The sequence below is a fragment of the Ramularia collo-cygni genome, assembly GCF_900074925.1.
Source record: "Ramularia collo-cygni strain URUG2 genome assembly, contig: RCC_scaffold01, whole genome shotgun sequence".
Taxonomy (NCBI): Eukaryota; Fungi; Ascomycota; class Dothideomycetes; order Mycosphaerellales; family Mycosphaerellaceae; genus Ramularia; species Ramularia collo-cygni.
Window position 1 is genome coordinate 3,810,578 of NW_019716255.1, and position 17,307 is coordinate 3,827,884.

At 49.9% G+C, this 17,307-nt stretch overlaps 6 protein-coding genes; 2 read left to right on the forward strand and 4 right to left on the reverse strand.

Annotated features, from left to right (window-relative positions):
* Window positions 1-1,792: 1,792 nt before the first annotated feature.
* RCC_01252 (uncharacterized protein) lies at window positions 1,793-2,257 on the reverse strand (the record flags this gene model as incomplete). The annotated part of the gene is made up of 1 exon (XM_023766517.1): window positions 1,793-2,257. The coding sequence occupies one exon, from the start codon at window positions 2,255-2,257 to the stop codon at window positions 1,793-1,795; it is 465 nt and encodes a 154-aa protein (XP_023622285.1).
* Window positions 2,258-4,483: 2,226 nt separating this feature from the next.
* RCC_01253 (uncharacterized protein) lies at window positions 4,484-5,214 on the reverse strand (the record flags this gene model as incomplete). XM_023766518.1 has 2 exons in its annotated part: window positions 4,484-4,981; window positions 5,035-5,214. The coding sequence occupies 2 exons, from the start codon at window positions 5,212-5,214 to the stop codon at window positions 4,484-4,486; spliced, it is 678 nt and encodes a 225-aa protein (XP_023622286.1).
* Window positions 5,215-8,152: 2,938 nt separating this feature from the next.
* On the reverse strand, window positions 8,153-9,624 carry RCC_01254 (uncharacterized protein; the record flags this gene model as incomplete). XM_023766519.1 has 4 exons in its annotated part: window positions 8,153-8,993; window positions 9,051-9,159; window positions 9,223-9,361; window positions 9,427-9,624. The coding sequence occupies 4 exons, from the start codon at window positions 9,622-9,624 to the stop codon at window positions 8,153-8,155; spliced, it is 1,287 nt and encodes a 428-aa protein (XP_023622287.1).
* Window positions 9,625-12,950: 3,326 nt separating this feature from the next.
* On the reverse strand, window positions 12,951-14,234 carry RCC_01255 (related to cytochrome P450 21; the record flags this gene model as incomplete). The annotated part of the gene is made up of 1 exon (XM_023766520.1): window positions 12,951-14,234. The coding sequence occupies one exon, from the start codon at window positions 14,232-14,234 to the stop codon at window positions 12,951-12,953; it is 1,284 nt and encodes a 427-aa protein (XP_023622288.1).
* Window positions 14,235-15,010: 776 nt separating this feature from the next.
* Window positions 15,011-15,429, forward strand: RCC_12225 (uncharacterized protein; the record flags this gene model as incomplete). XM_023766521.1 has 3 exons in its annotated part: window positions 15,011-15,162; window positions 15,222-15,352; window positions 15,413-15,429. 3 exons carry the CDS (start codon window positions 15,011-15,013, stop codon window positions 15,427-15,429), a joined length of 300 nt encoding a protein of 99 aa, XP_023622289.1.
* Window positions 15,430-15,474: 45 nt separating this feature from the next.
* Window positions 15,475-16,786, forward strand: RCC_12226 (uncharacterized protein; the record flags this gene model as incomplete). XM_023766522.1 has 4 exons in its annotated part: window positions 15,475-15,571; window positions 15,633-15,716; window positions 15,770-16,395; window positions 16,460-16,786. The coding sequence occupies 4 exons, from the start codon at window positions 15,475-15,477 to the stop codon at window positions 16,784-16,786; spliced, it is 1,134 nt and encodes a 377-aa protein (XP_023622290.1).
* Window positions 16,787-17,307: the final 521 nt, after the last annotated feature.

Below are 17,307 nucleotides of genomic sequence, written 5' to 3' on the forward strand. Positions count from 1 at the left end.
CCCACCCCCCCCCACAATCCTCAACCCCTTGATCCGCCGCTTCGCAACCCCCTCCACAAGCGCCACCAAAATATAAGAGAAATTCCTCCGCATCCCCGCCTCATACGCCGAGAACCCATCATGTGGAAACACAATAACCTTCAACATTTTCAGGTGAGCCTTGGTAAGGGATTCGATCCAACGGCTCGGGAAGGAATCGATACAGTCGGCGATAGGTGAGAATTGTAATGCGAGTTGCGAGTCTGGGTCAGGAATCATTGCGATTTCGAAACTCGTTTCTCCGTAGAATTTTTTGGCGATGTGTGCGCGTAGCACGCGGTTGAGTTGGAGGGGGACGGGGGGAAGGTAGGATTTTTTTAGGAGGATGGTGGAGGGGAGTTGGGAGGTGGTGTAGATGTCGAAGATCATGTTTTGGAGTTCGGGAGCGAGACTCTGGATTTTGGAGTCGAGAGTTGGGGTGCTGGTTGCGCGCGTGAGTTTAGTGGGCGTAGCGTTGTTGTGTTTGGGAGGATTGTTGGCTGTGGAGGCGTGGTCGGGTGTAGTGGTGGATGCTATGATTGAGATGGCTGAGTGTGTTGTTTTAGAAGTCAATATTGAGATTGTGGAGTGTGTTGTTTTGGAAGTCGAGGTTGAGATGAGCATGTAACCTTGGCATCACATGCAAAAGAATGACGTCTCTTTCCCCCAATTAACTCTAGGACTCTGAGAATACCACTTACGTTGTGATTCTAACTGCTCCGCTTGTTCTATACCGACTACAAACTTTGTCTTACTTCCTACATATCGGAGGTTTGTAATACGAACAAACACGTTCTTTAAAGGTCTAGCATCCATTCGGTTGCACATCCATCGTATACCCTACCTGGCGAGACCGGTAAATCGTCCCATTCTACAGAAGATTCACCACACGTATATGGAGGAGTTTCGAACTTAATTGTTCTAGATATGGCCAGGTGTGCGTTATACAAGATTCGAGTGAACTTAGGGAGTATCGTCGTGGAAATCAGGACTACATTAGGGTCGGTGGGAAATTGTTCTCCTAGGCTTAATCCGCACAATAGTGGAAAACCATTTGTTTAAGTTCTAGTGCTAGACTCGAAGTTCTTGCTACTGCCTTGTCCATAGCATGAGCTTCTTCGTCTGCGAAGATTGTTTCGATTATTTCTAGACCATGTATGCAAGTTAAGTGGCGTTACTTTCTAATTGAGAGGATGGATGGATGGAATGACGAGCACGCTTTTTGCTGCATTTTCGGCKAATGGTGGATCCCGCAGTGGCTATATGGCTTTGCGTGTAATTGCAGGACAACGAAGGTTGGGAAAGAAGGTGGCTGTTTAAGACGCGAAGAACGTTAGCTCGAGTTCTGAGAAGCAAGGCTCCGGCACAGGTCTTGGCATCACATGCAAAAGACCGATACTACTTCCCTACGGCACTGTCCCTAAACCGGTGCATCAATGCAAATTCTTTTGGAGGGGGAAGAATTCCAAGCTCAAATCAGCTTCAAACCTTGGTTTAAGTTCTTAGAGGAGTGYATTTTCGGCCAATGCCACTGTACAAAATATAGTGCTCAAGGTCAAGAGTGTCAGTTTGGCTGGCTTCATCGCACGGCTTGATACCGTTGGTTGACAGAATCTATCTCATACCGTGGAAATCGATTTCCCTTGAAGCGCGGTTTGTCTCATTCCACTACCAGAACCATGCCATTCCATGGCTCAACAATCTACCTGTGGCCGAACACGGTAAACTCAAAGTGACAAATCCGTTACTCCAAACTACCTCATCTCTCCAATCCTCAACGACCATCAGACAACTCATAAACCACCTTCCTCATAACCTCATGCCCCAACCCCGCCGCAACACTCCTCCTACAGCTCTCCACAATCCACGCCAAATAATCATTATCAGTCAACCCCCTATTATTATTCCTCACCAACGTAACTTTGGTCAAAAACGCCAAATGACAAGAATCAATAGATCTCGTCCATCTGATAAACGGCTGAATCGAGTCCATGAGCCACTTGGCGTGGAAAGTGAATTCCCGACTGTAGTAAGATGCGGCGTACTTTTTGCGGGAGTTGGAGTCGATGCGGAGGAGTTTGAGGGAGAGGTGGATGATGGGGTTGAAGCGGACTGTGAGATTGATGGGTCCGGCGGGTGCTGTGAAAACTAGATTGTAGATCTCCTCGTACAGTTCTTGGGGGAGTCGGTTGAGGAAGAGGTGGAGAGCGGGGACTGAGAGGTTTTCGATCTTCTTCATGGTGGATGTGATTTGGTTGGTGGATTTGGGGAGGGTTGTGGTGGCTTTTGTATGATTGAAGGAGATGGACGACCGATATGTGTTTGTTTGTTTGCCGATGTTGAGTAAGTTCTATTGCTTTCTGCGATGGTTCAAATGAATCTTAGCAAACACGGAGCACTTTATGGAAGTAATAGAGAGTTGAAAGCTGGAGGGCATTAACAAAATGAGACAGATTCAAGCATGGGTCTCGTCTTTGACCCGTTAACTATGACATTCTACGTGAGACTTGCTCGATTAAGCGATTTTGAGGTACAGCATGTCTAGCCCCACGAGTGAGTCTCACGTTGAGCCACCTTCTGCTCATCTACACCCGCCACAAATGTCAATTTGTACCATATTCAATTAGTCACAGCTTGTATTCTCTGCATGCCAAAGTGTAACGTCATCTCAATCCCCGAAGCTCACGACTTTGAGCCTTCCCCAGCTCCCCCATCTCCCTGCTCATCCGGTTTCTCCGGTACAGCAGCCTCTCCCTTCGCATCCTCCTCCTTCGCAGCCTTCTGCTGTTGCAAAAATTCTCTCCGAGCTACGCAAGCTGGATTATCACCCGGAGCTGCCCTCGTGAGCATATTATGATCTGTGCAGACCGTCTTTTGGTAAGCGGCTGGGATACACTGTAGATTGTGGTCAGAAACAGCGCTGAGACAGTACACGTGATGAGATGAAAGATCTACCTTGAAGAGCTTCAAGGACCGATGGGAGGCATCGTAGGGTTTGCAAGTGCAGAGATGGTGTTCAGTGACGCACATTGTCTTGAGTATTTCTTTGTGCGATGACTGTTGCTTGAGACAGGAAAGGTAGGCAGTGAGGAGAGAGTGAGACTTTAATGTCTTACAGTCTTGAAGTTGGCTTTGTGCTGTGGCTGTTTGCTAACACTAGTTTGCGAATAGAGCAAGGGAGAAGACTCTCGTTTTGCTCTTGGAAGGGTAAAGATGAAAAGGGGTCGCTTAGACTTGTTCTTGTGCTAAGGACATAGTTTGCTATGTAGAAAACTACTTTGACATGGTCACTTTCCAAAATGAAGGAGAAGATTGAGGAGTACTTCACGGCTTCAATTTGGCAATCAGATGTGAATAGAGATATTTTACTATCAAAGTCTTTTGAGCGAGACCTTTTGACCCTTACATTCTTCAGATTGAACGTGCTCGTAGAGTAACAAGCGATACTTACTCGCATACAAAGACTACCCCACAATCATCAACCCGTCTATTCCAAGCATTCGAGTAAGTTTGAACAATCGTCAATAGAACCGGCGCAGCGTTCCACACTTCAATAGGCAATGTTGCAGCCAGCTCTAAGATTCGAGTATACGCCCATTGATACCCCCTCGTCGTGATGGAAAGGAGGTTCCTCGGGGGCAAGAAAATCCTCGTAGATTTCGATCTCGWTATCAAGTAGAATGATAAGGTCCGTCCACACCTCGAGCAAAGCGTTGGTCCTGGAACTTTTCAAGTGGGAACCTGCGAAGCCCATCACGATGATCTCGGAGTAGTCGTTCCATCTACGTCCAAGGATCCATCTCGATGATATTGTTGCRGTGGAGACGCTCTGGGATCGGAACCGCATACTCCTGCAGTTTGAGATGTTAAACAGCGAGGAATTCCGGGGTGAAAAAGGAGGCGAGGTCGTTGATATTGAGGATTTGACCGTAATAGCGGACAGGGTGGTTGATCTCCTTTGCCAGAGCGGAAACGAGCGTAGCTTTGACTCCCTCTTTCGAAGCATTCGAGACAAGAAGATGCTTTTAAGGAAAGCGACAACTTGATTAGTCGGTACATCCTCATCGAGGCAAGCGACGCTTGTGAAAAAGATGGACATGGCATTGACCGAGTTGTGAGATTATCCACGAAGAATTAATTTTGAGCGATTAGTCGGGTTGATATGATTTTGGATTTGAGCCTTCGCCAGGAAGAGTCCTGTTCGTTGAATCGCTCTGCTGGTTACTTTCGTAGAGAACAAATTCTTTCGAGTTCAGGCACAGCAAGCCCACTGAGATCGCCAAACGGATCAAACACTGCTGCATTTAGATGAATATTCATATAACTCATTAGTCTATCATTAAAAGTATTCTACAGTGAATCGCAACAGTGAGCATCGAGTATATCCATACCCACCGAGCTATTATTTGCCAAAGGGCATTATCCATCTCCAGGCTGTCCATCTCCTCCATTGTATGCCAATCATCTACTCCTTTGTATACACAGTATACGCAAAGTCATCCAGAAGAGTACCAGTCAACAAACCATTACTTGTCTCGAACTCCGCAGAAGTCATACCCTTTGCCCACTTCCCGAATTCAGCCAATTGGAAGTCAGGCTTCAGATCCAAAATCCCCTCGGGAGTGAATTTGAATTCCTCGCTTCCGATTTTCCGGGTTCCATCGTATCCAGTTACCGTCACCGTGCAGGTAGAAGGCACGCCGGCCGCGGTCTCGGCGGTGTTGATGGCACATCCAAAGTAGAAGGAGTGAAGATCGAAGATGGAATTGCTTTCGATTGGCGAGAGGATTGGGGCACCCTGGAGAAGAGATCCGTAGGCTCCGTAGGCTACGACGTTTGAAGGGGAATGAGGTTGAGGGCCTGTAAGTTTGCTGGGAGTGGCGCTGAAGAATGCTTTGTAGTTTAGGCCTCCGTATTTCTTGACGGGTGAGAGGGAGATGATTGATTGTGGCAGGTCGTCGAACTGGAGGATCTGTTAGGAGGTATGGAAATCTGGGGGGGAAAGGAACAGCTTACTTTGTCGATGTATGACTTGGCTTCGTAACCACTGTAGGGATCGTGATGACTGCAGCTGTGGTCGTCGCATGGAATATGTGCTGGRGAATATGATGGGTGTCCATAAGCTGGGCCCTCGGTTGGAGCTGCGACTACTGCCTGGCAGCAAGCGAGAGCAGCGACAAGTACTGATGAATGCATTTTTGATGGAGATTTTATRCGGAGGGTAGGAATGAGAGGTGGGTGAGTTGGGGTGATGAGAAGGGTAGTTTCATCCGACAGTCGAGGAACAAGTACTTATAGAAGGAAGACGCCAGTTGAATTACTTCAATAATTGTTTGTTATGCTGTCAATAAATTTCCTGAGTTCTCAGCGTGCGATCAAGCAGCCCAAAWCCGAAAGTATGGATTGCTAGCAACCCGAAATCGTTTTGAAGTATGTGGGGGAATATACTCCAGAGTAGTTTCCTAAAGGAGCAACTGTACCGCCCATCCACAGCATCTGTATGGCACAGGGGCCTTGGGTCATCGTTTGCCAAGGCAAGCCACGAGCGCGGTTACTTTCGCTGCAGCGTGCAAGCTTGTGCCAAAACGATTCCCGCCATGCATTGGCGTGTGCYCTGATACACGACTATATGCCCGCTATATAGACCATGGCGCTACTGAAATCCAAAGTCTGGCTATTCGTGGAACCACGAATTCGTGACAAGACCACACCCGTGTGTGCACGTTGGATATACGTTGACATGTTGCAGCGTCGACCGCCTGATGCCAAGAAACAAGCATGCTTCCGGCTTTGCCAATTGCGTTGWTGTCGGGGGTGATACCGCGAGAGGTCTACCGTTGAGAGATCTACAGCTCTGGTACCAAGATGCAGGCGGGCATGGACCCAAGTTGCTTGGCTCAAGCTCATGCTCCCTTTCTTTCCACCTCATCCCTATTGCCTCATCAATATACATCACGTTCTGAGCTTCGTTCCGGGTCCAGGGGGCATTTTCCCATTAGCACTTGCATTGGCCTCGAAGTTCGAAGAGCTGTAGCTTCCGACAAACTACAACAGTTTAATTGAAGACCGCATCAGCGGCTGGCGCATCTCATCTTGCTTGACCCGTCAGTCTGCCTTGAAAACAGGACAGCCTCGTTGGACGTTCATCGTTTGCCAGGCGATTCTATAGCCTTCTATTCGGTATCACGCATGTATGGTTATCTCACGAGTACGTTTGTTGTGTCGGTGAACCAAACGAGTTCGACCTGAGATATCATGCCATTCATACTACTGTTATCCCTGACCTTGGTAGCGTGTGGACTGCACTGGCTATACAGCCACTACACACCCAGCAACGCCCTGCTGTCACACATCCCAACCGTCAAATTCAAAGATAACGACGACCGAGAGCGCTACCTTCAACAAAACCAGTTCCGAGATCTTGTTCGGCAAGGATATCAAGACTACACCAAAAATGGACGGGCTTTCCAAGATCCGAAGCTCGTATGGGACATGGAGGGTAGTCATCCCACCGGATTGCATAGAGAGCAAATGAAAAACGTTCCAGGCCACACTCTGAGCTGGCGGAAGACCATGCACGATATCATGATGATGTCTCATAATACTGGCGCTCCAGATCGTGCTCAATGGTCCGGTCGAGCATTACGGGTGAATGTCACCAAAAGGCTAGACAGCCTTGTCGAGACGATGATTAAGAAAATCAACCAGGAGTTTGACGAAAAGCTCACCTCCAGTACAACCCAATGGCATACTGTGCCATGTATACATGATCTCTTCCGTCGATGTATCGCTGGAGTTGTCAATGAGGTCTTTCACGGGCCCGAACTCGCTTCGGATGCAGAATGGGTCGAGATGACCATGAATATGACTGCAAACGCTTGGAGTGCGGCTCTCGAGATTCGACAGTACCCAGCATGGATGAGGCTGTACTACACCTATATCYGTCCATTGGACAGCATTCGGCAGGTCAAGCACAATCGACAACTCGCTCGCCAGCGACTCATTCCGATATTCCGAGATCGATGCGACAGGCTTCGCAAGAACCAACAAGTCCCAGACGACGCGCTATCGTGGTTGATCGAGACTGGTGGTCCGTCAACGAGTGAATATGAGTTTGCTGATACCATGAGCCGCGTGATGATGGCTTCCATCCACACAACCGCAAATATGCTCACTTGGGTTTTGGCCAACCTTTTACATCGACCAGAATATATACCAGACATGCTCCTGGAAATGCGTGACTGCTTTCTAGACAAGGGAAGGCCGCTCCGAGCAAACGATATCTCGAAAGTATGCGCCGCTTGGATAGCTTCATCATGGAATCCGCGCGTTTTACGCCTCTCGGTATTCGTAAGTMAGCTGTTCTTCCATCTCCATAACGTTTGCTGAATCGTAGTGGCCGGACTGTATAGTCATGGTAGGCCGTCAAGTTACATCCCGTAAACCCTTCGCTTTCTCCACTGCCGATGGTATCATCCAAATCCCACCAGGAGTCAGCACATATGCTGCTGTAGAAGCCACTCTACAAGATCCAGACATCTACGAACATCCCAACGAATTCAATGGCAATCGTTCTTTTGAGACGCGGCAGAAATCCAGAAATTGCAGATCAACATTGGAAACTGGCGAATGCTACACAGGAGGCACTTTACTTTGGATATGGTGTACAGGCGTGTCCTGGGAGATGGTTCGGTAAGCAGGAGATGTTGTTGATGATGGCTAAACTTGTTATGGATTATGAAATGGTGCCATTCTTGCCAGGATCGGGGGAGGAAGAGACTGTTGGGTTTGGGCATTCTCCGGAAGCCCGATATCATGATACATCGATGCGGCCACCGAATGAGTTTGGTATGAAGGTTCGTCGGAAGAAGCAACCAGGGTTTCCTCAGATGTAGGACGGTATGCCGGATAAAAATATAAGACTCTAGGTCTACGAAACGGCATTACAATAACCAGCACTGTTGGACTGAGAACTTTCAAACAAGATTGAAGTCGGTTTCTCCTTCTTGGCTGATCTTGCGTCTGCTCACTTGACGACTCGACGTTGTACCGAACCAAAAAAATACATCTGGCGTACCCTGATTTCGAATGGCGGAAAGACTCAGTTGATATGCCGGAACGCCGATATTCCAGATTACAACTTCGACTTGGCAAACTTCTTCGCCAGCTCCTCATAATCCTCTACAGTCCTCAAAAACCTCTCATCTTGTCGCGGTGGTGTTGGAATCCTGCCATCACCATCTTCAACCCATGCTACCATCGTCCCTTCCTGCTGCCACCGCTTCATTTCAGCAACGATAAACCCACTAGCTGCTTCCGCAACCTCTCCCATATGCTCGTCAAGTGGCATAGTGTGCTGAGCCCCATTGATAACGACCTGCTTAACAGTACCCATTTTCTCACCACCACTACCTCCAATATCCGTACCAGTATTCTTAAGCCGCTGTTTAGCCATTTCAGGCGAAGAACTTGTCGTTGTAGAATCACCATCGATATACAAAACCCAAGGTCGTAAATTCGGTAGGCGGAAAAACATTTCTCGAGTCCAGGGAGAGTACAGCGGTGCATTCTCCGAAGCCGAAGGGTCGATGTCTGGAATTGTTTTGCGGTCTTTGGGCGGCAGTGATTCTAAACCCTGTAGACCTAAACCTTGGTCATTCAAACGAAAGATATGTGCAACTTCGAGATGTTTGCTCGTGGCTAGTCGCACGGCCCCTGGATTTTCAGCGCTGGGAGGCAGATCTTGTAGAGCGAATTGGAAGTATCTTGCTAGTGCGAATGGATTCCATTTTTTGAAATAAGGGGCTTTCCGCATTGATTTTTCGGCTTGTTCGCGGGATGTCCATTCTGTTTTTCTGCGTAGCATGAGGCGTGCGTGAGCTACGCCGTGTTTGCGTTCCATGGTGGGATAGATTGGAGGTTCTATTAAGATGAGAGAGTTGAATAGCGCGGGATGTAATGTGGAGAGGTAGGCGCTGTTAAGATTATTAGATCGGGTGCTGGAATAGATACTTTGATATGACTGTTCTCACAGTTGAGTTCCTCCGAGGGAATGGCCAAGACCTATCAAGGGACGGAGCATTTGTTCGGAGAATACATTGATAAGGTGTAAGAGGTCTCTGGAGTGATCCCACCAGGAAACTAGATGGGTTGGATGTCAGAATGGCGCCCCGAAGTAAAAATCGGTGGAGTTGTGATGCCTACGTGATGTTCCCAAATCACCAGCATTGAGAATTCCGCTCGATGCAGTCGTCACTTGATCAGCAATCCAAAAAGCTCTGATCTTAATGCCTTGCTTCTTGCATCGTTTGAAGATGTCGGCGAAGAATGCTTCATAGCACTCCTGTTGCTATCATCAGCATGCCACCACTACCATCTCAGCGCTGCAGAGACACCTCGGGGAACTACCTTCGGAAACCCAATGCCACTTGCGGCAATTATTGTCACAGCGTCGGAACCAAGATCCTCATGGTCGTTCGGGACGTACTGCTTGACGTGAAGCTTCAAAGGTTTGAATTCATCGCGGGAAGAGCACGGATAAGAACGAATGTGCGATGCATTAATGATATGCTCGTGGATATCAAAGCACTGAATCACACTTTCCATATTGTTGTTGTCGAGAGACTTTTGCAAATAATGAATGCAAAAGCGAAGGGAACGAAACCAAGAATCTCACATCGTTGGGCGGGCTTGTCTGCGGAGTCGTTGTACGCTTCCATGGATCGGAGGGGTCTTTTACGGAAATCTGGTACGCGGCGGCTGCAGGAACGTTCACCGCGCGAATTGAATCTTAATTAGTTGAATGGTTATCTGCATCTGCAAGCCACAGTGAGCTGTTGATAGCTATTTCAATTTTGGCCTAGGTGGACAGTTACACGAACAGTGCGGAAAATTTACGGACAAGATCTGATGTGAAGCACGACCGACGATTGACAACGCTTGAATTGGTAGAGAACCACATCAATTACTGTACCCTGCACGATCTCATCGGCCAAGGCTAGTTTTCAAAGCTAGACAACTGCTGTCCGACTGGAGTTTTGTTGTCTCGTACAACAATTCTAGAGGCATTGGAACACGACATCGGCATCCTGAGAAGACTATCAGCCATGGCAGAGAAGGAATTATCCAAGATCCCTTCATCGACTCCCTCGAAACCCCAAGATGGCGGCACTGCAGCGTGGCTGCAGGTTCTGGGCTCAGCTTTCGTCATGTTCAATATCTGGTATGCCTGACAGACCGACCACGTCTGTAAGTAGTGAGAACGCGCTGACGACCTACGCAGGGGCTTCGTCAACGCCTTTGGCACATTCGYATCATTCTATCAGTCCGACTTCCTCTTCGAACATACTCCTGCAGACATTTCATGGATCGGCAGTATAGACGGATTTCTTCTCATCTTCGTGGGCGTAATCAGCGGACCAATCTTCGACTATGGGTATTTCCGGACGATGCTCGTGGCAGGCTCAGTGCTGTTCGTGTTCGGTATCATGATGCTCAGTCTCGCAACTCGATACTATGAGATTCTCCTCGCGCAAGGAGTCTGCTTGGGATTGGCGAGTGGCATCCTTTATACACCTAGTCTTGCACTCGTAGCGTCGTCTTTTACCAAGAGACGAGGCCTCGCAATAGGTGTCTCAACGTCTGGTGGCAGCCTTGGTGAGCTTTGTGATCAATATTTTTAATTTTRATGAATCGTTCACTTCAGCTTACTACCTTCCAGGAGGGGTTGTGTATCCCATCATGTTCCGTCAACTCCTACCTCGCCTTGGTTTTGGAAGGACAACTCGAGTCATGGGATTCACCGCTCTGGGATGCTTCCTGGTGTCCTTTTGCATCATGCTACCAAAACATCCCAAGACACCCGGGAAGTCTCGCAGACTCATCGACACAAGCGCCTTCAAAGAGTTGCCTTTCGTCCTCTTCACCGCAGGCGGTTTCTTCTTCTTCCTCGCCTACTTCATTCCCTTCTTCTACATTACCTCATTCGCGGAGACTATACAAGGAATCGACGACCTCGCCTTCTACATCCTCGCGATAGTAAACGCTGGGAACTTTTTCGGCCGGATTGTCCCAGGATACATCGCAGACATAGTCGGTCCATTGCAAACTCTCATGTTTGCTGCTTTGGTACTGGCTGTGGGACTCTTGGCCTGGATAGCAGTCGACAGCGTGGCAGGTGTCATTGTCTGGGCGATATTCTTCGGCTTCTTCGCGGGAATATTAGTGTCTGTCCCCGCGGCTGTCCTTCCTCACCTCTGTCCTTCGCCGGACGTGATAGGGAGCCGACTTGGGATGGCCTGGACCGGTGCTGCAGTCGGTATCCTAGTTGGTAACCCCATCGCGGGAGCGCTCACCAATTCCCGCCTCCAGCACTTTTGGCAGGCTCAAGTTTTTGCGGGGGTCGTGATGCTTTTCGGCATCGTTTGCGATGTGATTCCGCTGAGATATATCGTTCGTCGCAATCGCGTTTTTGGGAAAGTAGCAGGTCAAATTGTGGTACATCGACGTAGTAGCAAGCATCCGGCGCTCTCTAACTCTTCGTCAAGCTGCAGAACATCTGAACCCGGACGGCGCTAGAATGGAGCCGGAATAGTGCCACGGCTCACGACATACCGGCAAATATGGCCTGATCTCGACACCGAGCATCTGCGTCGGGGAACAGGTTGAATAGGACGCTCACGCATGTGGATTTTGATTGTGGAGTAGCGGCAGAAGTGCTGTCAAACATTCGAGGTTCCTCGTTGATCACGATAGACTCTGCAATGAGCACAGAATATGGATGTGTTTGATCATTGCTGAGAAGGGCAAGCAAGAGTGGAGAGATGTCGCTTGTGTGACCTGTAGGGGAGCAACGYGAGCGTGAGAAAGTGCATGCGAGAATCCGGGAGAGGATTGGCTGTGTAGGGCAGAGCACTGAATTGGCGAAAGCTCAGACGCTTGATCTTTTGGAATCCTGTCGTGTCCTCTGCTGTTACAAGTCCGGCTTTGACCGATCGAAGGCCCTCTTGTCCCATCTGACGTTAAGCCTCTCCGAGGCCCTCCCTATCTCGACAACAGTACTTGCGTCTCAGAGTAGTGGTGATTGAAACAATGGTTGGTGGAGAGTGGGCAACATCTCTGCAGCGTCAAAGGCGCCATCATGATCATCGGTCGCCAGAGAGAATCGAATTGGTATGCGTTCACACAATGGACAGTGCTTTTGAATGAAGTGGAAGAAAACGAGGTGTAGTCGGTGGAAGCAGCCCTAGTCACTGAACTAAGAGCAAGTAGGCGACGGGAGCTCCGGCTTTCTTCATTCTCGGAACGGCCCGGAACCGTCCCGCTTCAGCTTAGCGGATTAGGTAAGGGACGTGTTATGCGCTCGTTATCGTAACAGCATCTTTAGCATCACTACTTTGATCTTTTAGTCAACTTACCTCGCTTGTCGCAACGCTGTAAGCGATTGCACCGGTAATGGTAGTGACGATTTTGGTGCTGAGTATGCCCTGTCTTCGATACGATGTCTGATGACCTTGGCCGGACTTCCATCTCGTGCGAAGACAGCCATTCGGGCCTGCTTGCAATAGACCCATCTTCACAATCTCTCCAGCGTAGAATACGACGTCGGAGAACATGGAGATGAYGAATGACAGCAACACGATCACTCTTTACTCCACTACCACACCAGGGACATCGACCCCTGCCGAGATATCTTCGCTGTGCCGCACGTAGAGCACCGTTACCTCGACGACTTCGATGACCAGCGGACGTGGGCTAATCTAGCTGAAAGTGCCCCCTCGCGAATTCTGAGATCAAGACTGCATTGCCGTCTTGAGGCATGACCAAGAAGACATCCCAGTTCCTTCAGCATCTATTCGAATGGTTGCATATACTGTGCGTAGCCTAATGGATTTCCTCCATGTCAGCGTGTTCATGGTCTGGCCATGATGCCCTTACCACCCGCTCAAAGGTCGCAGACGCAACTTGATGGGCTTTACAGGAGCTGCAGTAACGCCCAGTATCACCGCTGGCCTTGCATGATCAGCACACGTCAGCTCGAAGCTCCCGACCAGCGCCGCTATCAATGCCAATTGCTCCAGCCTCGCAAATCCTTGCCCGATACACGCTCTGGTGCCGTGGCTAAACATCGAGTACTCGAAATTCCCAATCGCACCATTTCTCCTCTTGTCCTCATCCACGCCCAACCACCGCTCTGGTGAAAACTCCTCGGGCCGATCGCAGAAGAGCTGGCTTGTGGCCCAGAAATTATCGACCAAGTTTGTCCCCCTGGGAATCACCTGACCGGCGATGAAAGTGTCCCGGATCGCTACTCTTTGCAAGCCAGCGACGGGTGAGCTCAGGCGCATCGCCTCGAGGGATACGGCACGTAGGAGTGGGATTGCTTCTAGTTCATCCCAGTTGATTTTGGCGTCGGAGGCGGCGGCGGTAGGCGATGGAAGCTGTGATCGAACTTGCTCGCGAAGCTGGCTCTGGACGTCTGGATGGCATGCGAGATGAAAGCACGTCCACATGGCCGCGGTAGCGGAAGTTTCGTGGCCGGCAGCGACAAAAGTAAGGAGGGTCTCGACAAGCTTCTCGTCTGTGAAGACGCCGCTACGCATCGCCACCGAGAGGAGGTCTTTGCGGTGTTCAAGCCCACTCTGTTTCCGCTCTTGAACGGCGTGCCGGGCGGCTTTTCGCATCTCTTGCTGGCCCTGTCGAATTTGCTTGGCTCGCTTAGTGGGCAGGGAGAGCGTCACGCTCAGCGGAAGCGTTGCCAAGAGCAGCATATCCAACAATGATGCCTTGTGAGGGTTTATCGCCGCACGATATTTCGAGACAAGCCTACTCTGAGGCTGGCTGACAGCGCAGAAATCCGTGCCCCAGGAAGCCACCCCGATGATGTCGAGAGCAGCATGAGATACCCAATTATGAATAATCACATCCTCATCCGGGTTGTTTTGGACATGCTCTCGGAGTACACGGATCAGCTCTGCAGACTTCTCCCACATCACCGGCGCCAGACTCCGGATTTGTTGCGTCGAAAATGCTGGGAGCAGTCCCTTTCTCTGGAATTTGTGCTCTTCACCCTCAACCACGAGTAGTCCGTTACCCGTGGTTGTCTGGAGCCGTTTTCGGGCGGGCCAGGGCCTCTCGAAATTGGAGTATGCCTGTGTCGACATGACTTCTCGTCGAGCCTGGGGAGATACCATGAGTAGGGTATCGGCGCCCCACATGCCTTTGTAGCGCAAAAAGTGCGTGTTCGGTGTTTGCTTGATGGCATCGACCAGGATGTCGGGCGTGGGAAATGAAAATCTTGCCTTCCATGCTGTCTTTTTGTCTGGGAACTGTTCGGCTCCTGTCAGTCTTCGTCTTGCGGCTTTTGTTTCGGTCGTGTCCCGTGCAGCCAACTTACCGTGAGTGTAGGGATGCGTCTCAAAGGATCAAATGCTCGGGCATATATTCTACTCTGAAGAATTCGTGCGAGCAGAAGTGTCACGAGACAAGTGCCAAACACGGTGGGCGTGGAGTATTGAACCGTCGTATGTTGATACGATTGGATCAGCCGAGTAGTAACAAAAGCCAACACTACTAGGAGAACTGTTTTGAGAGCCATGCCGTAACGTCTTCCTTTCTTTCCTTCGCTACTGRTACAATTTCTGATAGATCGTTGAAGAGTGTAGCTCTGTCCTGCGGAACGACCGAGAATTGTGAGCCGCAGTACAATGACAATCACGATGACAATCACTGGCCGAAGAAGATCCCGTGGAGTCTATCGGTGAATACGGCATTGTGGCAGATCGTCTTGAGAATGACGTTCGATGCGTAAAGCAATGAAGAGTTTGAGCCGCGTGAAGCTTACGACAATAATGCGGTACACACATCCGACGATCGGTGGACCCGAACCTTTACAATCTGTCTCAGACGCCTCTCCGCCATACCGCCTACTGTTTGATCAATACGAAAGGCTCGCGACCAGCACAAGCACCAAGTATACAAGGAGAACGAAATGATGGACGAGAAATGGAATGCTACTCCCGCTCCTGCACAATCCGCCAGCATGACAGACGAAGAATGGCAAGTCCATAAAGCCAATCCTACCAACTGGTCCGCGGCCCAGAAAGGATACCAAGTCTTCGCAGTGTCATTTCTCAGCTTCTGGATGTGAGACCCAAGCATCGCAGCTCAGTCATCCATACATACACTTTTGCTAATCGAAGCAGAAACGGAGCTTCGTCCAGCTACATCACAGGACGCCAATATGTTGCCACTGCTCTTCATGTGAGCACGGAGCTGAGCATTCTTCCCATGCCTATGTCGACATTAGGCCTTGTCTTTGGGCCCATCATTGCATGTATTCTCAGCACAAAATCGTCGTGGAACTCAACATGCTAACGAAGTTTTCATGTCACAGGCAGCGCCAATGTCTGAAAGTATTGGACGAAGGCCTATTTATTGGACGTCTGTGCCTCTGACATGTCTCTTTCTTCTTGGGTCGGGACTTTCGAATCACATCTATGGGGTCACCATCTGCCGCTTCTTCGCGGGACTCTTTGGGAGCGCGGTGATCTCTGTGGGTTGGTAGATGAGGCCAGTAGTAGCAGTACCACCATGTGGAGCTGACCAGAAAATAGGCAACGGAGGCACGCTGGCCGACTTGTACTTGCCGTACCAACGAGCCTTTCCAATCGGCGTATTCAGCTTTCTGGGGTTTGTAGGTACGCTGCCACTCACGCTTTTCGACCCCGGGCCATATGACTAAACGCTGTAGGGCCATCACTGGGGTTCATCGTAGCAGGCTTTGCTATTGAATATACTGGTGATTGGCGATATACTGCCTGGGTGCCATTGATGTTCGCCGTTCCGGCCGTTCTACTAATAGCATTCGCCAAAGAGACCCATCGGGCTACCATACTCCGTCGACTATCGAATTCGGAAGACAGATGGGAGCGAGTCAAAGCCGACTTGACTCGGCTAGGGAAACTCCCATACTTGACCATACTCCGACGACCTGTTCACATGCTCCTGACCGAGCCTGTTGTGGCTGCAATTGGAATATACACCGCCATTAGCTTCGCCATCATCTACGCCCTACTCGCGGCAGTACCGTTCATCTTCGAGCAAGTATATGGATTCGGTCTGGCGGCCTCGGGGCTGACATGGATCGCTTGGATTATCGGGTATTTTCTCGGCGCCTGCGTGAGCACATATATGCAGTATCGCTTGGCTAGAAATATTCGAGCGACGCAGCAGAAAACCTATGTCCCTGAGTGGAGTCTGGTGCCTGCCATGATTGGCTCTCCTATGGTACCCATTTCGCTGTTCTGGATGGCTTGGACGGCGCAGCGCAGCATCCACTGGATCGTCCCTGTCATTGCATCGGGATTCTACGCTATGGTGGGTGACATATTCCTGTCTTAGACTCCAAGAAAGACAATGCTAACGATGATTATTGTGGCAGGGAACGCTGCTTTGTTTCAATGCCGGACTCACATATGTCGTGGTTTTCTATGGCCCACGATATGGTGCGTCTGCATCTGCTGGTGCTCGTATGCTGAGCTTCTGTCTCGGCATTGCTTTCCCCTTGTTTTCAATTCCTCGTGAGTTGACCCCCGTTGGTGCTGCTCTCATGACGGGAGCTCTTTTACTGACTTTCAAGCAAGTATTTGAAGGTATAGGGATTTCTTGGGCGGTTTCCCTGTTCGGATTCGTGGCTTTGGCGCTGACGCCGACTCCGTACCTACTGTATCATTTCGGCGCCCGTCTACGAGCGCGGTCAAGCGGATAGAATCGACCATCTGCTGTAACGAACTGCAGCTTGGTCTACCTTACTTACTAGACGAGCGGTGACGAGTCAGAGAAACGACGGACATCATAGAATCGTCATCTTGATGCCGTATCCCGTCTTGTTGCAATCATGTCTACATGCGTTTGTCACAGTCACCTTGTAAGTTACTCTCACCGCCACGCAAGCTTTTAAGCCATCGATGCTAATCGGCGCAAGGGCTTCATGTGATCGTCACCTGGAGTCTGGATCAGACCCATATCGCGATGATCGGCTCACACTCCGGACTGCACGTCATCCCGCCGCTAATCCAATAGGGGGCTTAGATAGTCGATGCATTGCCCATAACAGGCAGGGATCGATTGAATCGCTGTTCAGTGTCTGCATAGCTGGAAGCCGTTGGAGGTTTCTTTCCCCGCGTCAACAGACCGCCATGGAAGCACCACGAACTCGTCTCGCCTCTTTGTGATACAATTGATTTTGGCGTCCAACTCCTTGACTTGGAAACATCATCACTGTTCAAA